This window comes from Penaeus monodon, chromosome 14, assembly GCF_015228065.2.
Source record: "Penaeus monodon isolate SGIC_2016 chromosome 14, NSTDA_Pmon_1, whole genome shotgun sequence".
Taxonomy (NCBI): Eukaryota; Metazoa; Arthropoda; class Malacostraca; order Decapoda; family Penaeidae; genus Penaeus; species Penaeus monodon.
In genome coordinates this window covers 37,360,594-37,365,226 of record NC_051399.1, presented here as the reverse complement: position 1 = coordinate 37,365,226, position 4,633 = coordinate 37,360,594, and the positions used below count along the sequence as shown (strand labels likewise).

General features: G+C 39.1%; 1 protein-coding gene across 1 annotated transcript; it reads left to right on the top strand.

The window, feature by feature from the left end:
* The first annotated feature begins 2,052 nt into the window (after positions 1-2,052).
* Positions 2,053-3,160, top strand: LOC119580696 (craniofacial development protein 2-like). Its single transcript, XM_037928794.1, has 4 exons — positions 2,053-2,128; positions 2,244-2,350; positions 2,474-2,626; positions 2,783-3,160. The coding sequence occupies exons 1-4, from the start codon at positions 2,053-2,055 to the stop codon at positions 3,158-3,160; spliced, it is 714 nt and encodes a 237-aa protein (XP_037784722.1).
* Positions 3,161-4,633: the final 1,473 nt, after the last annotated feature.

The window sequence follows — 4,633 nt, the reverse complement described above, 5'->3', positions numbered from 1 at the left end:
GGTTTTTTCCAAAACACATCATCCAACTAATAAGCAACAAACAGATGTCGAAGTGTGCGACAGGATGCATTCTATTCCGACTCTAACATATATTCTGAAACAATTATAAGTGCCTAGAGAATTTTGAAGGAACTGTAGATGTTGAGGATACAAAATATCAATCTAAGGTACGCTGATGATATAGTTTTGATTGCCAGCTATATCATGAACTACAACAGCTACTAGATAAGGTTAGAGAAGCAAGTGAAAAGGCTGGCTTATTTCTTAAGCAAGAAAACTAAGATCATGAAGATTCAAGATAACCGGCAATGAACAATGATGAACATGTACAATCAATGGAATGGTTGTGGAAAATGTGAAAGAGTTCACTTATCTTGGAGCTGTTTTAACAATACATATGATGATTTACCGGAGATAAAAAGAAGAATTACATTGCAAAACGCCACAGTGCTCTCAATAACATCTGGAAAGACCGAGCATTACTTACGGACAAGCTGAGGTTATTGAACTCATTAGTTTCCAATTGCATCATATGGTTCTGAGGTTGGGTGCTGAAGAAGATAGACAAGAAAAAGATCAATAGTTTTGAAATGTGGTGTTACAGACGAGTACTACGTATTAACTGGACAGAGAAGAAAATGAATGATGAAGTACTGAGAAAAATAAATTGTAAAGACCGGCTGTTGAACAAAAGGAAATTAAAGTTTATTGGTCATATGATGAGAAGTAAAAGTATTGAGAAAAACTTGCTGACAGGGATGGTGATAGGTAAACAGAGGAAAAGGCAAACCAAAGACAAGACTGAGCGACAACATCAAAGATATTTGCGGGTTGTCCGATGTAACAAGTGGAAAGAAAAGCGCAAGATCGAGTTGTCATGGCGAAGGAGGTGGGAGTCCACGGCTGCTCAAACATGAGCATACCGTTATTGATGATGATATGTATTGTATATACATATGTAATTCATGTATGTGTATGTATAAAATATATATTTATATAAAGAGAGACAGATGACAGACAGAAAATACATAGAGTGAAGTGTGTTGTGTGTGTGTGTGTGAGAGAGAGAGAGAGAGAGAGAGAAGCGAGAGAGAGGGAAGAGAAGAGAGAGAGAGGAGAGAAGAGACAGAGAGGAGAACAGACAGACAGACAGACAGAGCCAGTCAGTCAGAGAGTGAGAGAGAGAGAGAGAGAATATATACATACATGCATATATATATATATATTATATATAATATATATATTATATATATAATATAGATATATATAATAATATATTATGTATATATAGTATATATATATAAAGGAGAGAGAGAAGAGAGAGAAGAAAGAAAGAGGAGAGAGAAATATATAGAGAAGAGACAGAGACAAACAGACAGACAGTCAGAAAGAGAGAGAGAGAGAATATATATGGAGAGAGAGAGACGGAGACAAACAGACAGTGAGAGAGTGAGAGTGGGTATGAATCTGTCTGTATATTTTATTAATGATATTTGTGTGTGTGTATGTATCTATGTACATATATATGCATGCATCTACCCATCTATCTACCTATTTATCTATCTATCTATCTATATTTATATAAGACAGACAGACAGTCAGTCAGAGAGTGAGAGAGAGAGAGAGAGAATATATACATACATGCAGTAGTATATATATATATAATATATATGTTATATTATATATATATATATATTTTATATATATATATATATATATACATATATACATGTATGTATATATATATATTATAATTATTATTATATATATATATATATATATATATATATTTCTATATATATATATATATATATATATATATATGTATTACCCGTAGCCAGTTTGGAAATACCAGAGTAACGCCTGGCGGGGAATAGCTAGTTATGGGGTGTGGGACCCTTAGAGCGGAAAACTCCTCTAGAGTGAACGGTCACCCACAAGGGTATAAGGAGCTCAACAGCCTTGGAAGGCAGTCCTTCTAGAGATGGTGTCTCAATAAAATACCGGGCGGAAGGCAACGGCAAACCACCTCTCTAAATTGCCAAGAAAATCATGGACATGTACACTTTTTCGAACGAAGCAAACAGCGTGAAGGGAATCCCTGTCAATGACTCGGAATCCTCGCTCGGTACGACAGTCAATGGGTAGCAGGTGGAGCCGGACCGTTATCAGGCTACTGTCTGCAGCATAACAAAACAATCACTGAAAATCGGAACATGGAATGTAAGAACACTGCTCCAAAGTGGGGGATAATGTGAAGCTAGAAATGACACGATTAAAGTTAAATATCCTAGGAATATGTGAAACGCGGTGGACGGGCAGCGGTGAGTTCAACAGCGATAATTTCAAGGTGCTATATTCAGGTTGCTATGATAATGGACAGAGAAAACGCAAAGAGCTTGCTAGGATGGTGGGCTTTGTTAGATAGAGTCATGATGATAAAGGTAAACAAATAAATCTCAGCATCATTCAGGTATATGCACCACCGACTGCAAGTAGTGAAGAAGAGATCGATGAATTCTACAACACATTGGAGAAAGCTAAAACACAGTGTAAGTCGACAGATGTTACAGTCATAATGGGGGACATGAATGCAAAGGTTGGAAACGAGGCAGATGGAGAAACAGTTGGAAAGTTTGGTCTTGGTACACAAAATGAAAGGGGAGAAAAATGGGTTCAGTGGTGTAAAGCAAATGAGTATGTATTAACCAATACATGGTATGAACAACATCCATGAAGATTATGGACATGGCTGAACCCGAGAGACGATTTTAAGAACTAGATTGACTACATTGCTATCAAGAAACGGTATAGGAGTGCAATTAAGAACTCAAAGGCATACCCAGGAGCAGACTGTGGTAGTGATCATAACCCAGTCATATGCGAGTTAAAGGTTAAGCTTAAGACAATCAAGAAAGGAAAGACAACACCAAGAAAGGATTATAGTGCTTTATTGAAAAAACAAACCATTCGAGAAGAATATGCGGTGGCTGTGCAAAATCGATTTAATGTGCTTGAAGACCAAAGAAAGTGGGAAACATTTAAAGAGGCGCTGGTATCGGTAGCAAAAGAACTTATACCTAAACGTGAGAAAAAGTCAAAGAGCAAGTGGATGACGAATGAAATCTTGGACAGAATGCGCTCTAGGCAACAGCTTTAAAACCGCGGAAGCAGCGAGTACAAGCAAGCGAGCAAAGGAATAAGAAAGAAATGTAGAGAAGCCAAAGAGATTTGGCTTAATGAACAATGTGAAGAAATTGAAAGACACAAAATCAATGAACCAGGCGCAATGTACAGAAAGATTAAGGAAATAACGGGTTTCAAAGGTTGCTGTTCTACAGGATGCATAAAATCCAAGAATGGAGAAGTCTTAATGGAAAAGGACAAAATCCTTGAACGCTGGACAGAATACATCGGTGAACTTTTTGCAGATTATAGGGGCAACAAACCAGAAATAAGAAAGGCCATCGAGGGCCCGAAAATCTTAACATCAGAAGTTAGAGGTGCATTACAAAAAATGAAGAGGAATAAGGCTGCAGGACCCGATGAAGTCGTCACCGAGATGATTGTTGTACTGGAAGACTTTGGTATAGAGAAGCTTACCGAAGTTTTGAATGAGGTATATGACAGCGGACAAATCCCAGAAGATCTCAGCAAATCCAAAGAAAACTGGCGCAATTGAATGTGAATTACACAGAACGATAAGCCTAATGAGCCATGTGATCAAAATTCTACTCCGTATTCTGATGATGAGAGCAAGAAGTAAGATAAAACCTGAGATAGGAAAAGAACAGTTGGGTTCGTAAAAGATGCTGGCACAAAGAATGCGATCTTCGTACTGAGAATACTGTCAGAAAGAGCTATCGAGATGCAGAAGGATTTATACGTGTGCTTTATTGATTATGCAAAGGCTTTTGATAAAGTTCAACATGAAGAGCTTTTCAATATGCTAGGAAGTTTAGATCTGGATGGAAAGGATTTAAGAGTACTGTGCAACCTCTACTAGGAACAATCGGCGTGCATGCGAGTGGGAGATGACACAAGTTCATACACCAACATTAGAAAAGGCGTTCGACAGGGATGTGTGCTTAGCCCAGATCTCTTTACCCTTTACAGAAAGATTATCCTTCGTGAAATATCAACATTACAAGGGTTTCTTATCAGAGGCCACAACTTAAACAACTTGAGATATGCCGACGATACGGTGTTAATTGCAGAGCCGCCGTGGTCACAGCATGATACTCAATTGCAGTTTTCACGTTGTGATGCTCTTGGAGTGAGTACGTGGTAGGGTCCCCAGTTCCTTTCCACGGAGAGTGCCGGTGTTACCTTTTTAGGTAATCATTCTCTCTATTTTATCCGGGCTTGGGACCAGCACTGACCTGGGCTGGCTTGGCCACCCAGTGGCTAGGCAGGCAATCAAGGTGAAGTTCCTTTGCCCAAGGGAAACAACGCGCCGGCCGGTGACTCGAGCCCTCGAGCTCAGATTGCCGTCGTGACAGTCTTGAGTCCGACGCTCTAACCATTCGGCCACCGCGGCCTTGACGATCATGTGCTTCCATGATTTTTCTTGGCAATTTAGAGCGGTGGTTTGCCATTGCCTTCCGCCCGGTGTTTTTTTGTTTTTTTTCGA

What these genes read in the sequence shown, in the direction of transcription:
- LOC119580696 (XM_037928794.1), top strand. Translation starts at nt 2,053, where the DNA reads ATGGACATGTACACTTTTTCGAACGAAGCAAACAGCGTGAAGGGAATC. An exon ending in TCAACAGCGATAATTTCAAG is followed by an intron (nt 2,351 to 2,473) that starts GTGCTATATTCA and finishes AGCATCATTCAG; the next exon opens with GTATATGCACCACCGACTGC. An exon ending in ACGAGGCAGATGGAGAAACA is followed by an intron (nt 2,627 to 2,782) that starts GTTGGAAAGTTT and finishes TTTAAGAACTAG; the next exon opens with ATTGACTACATTGCTATCAA.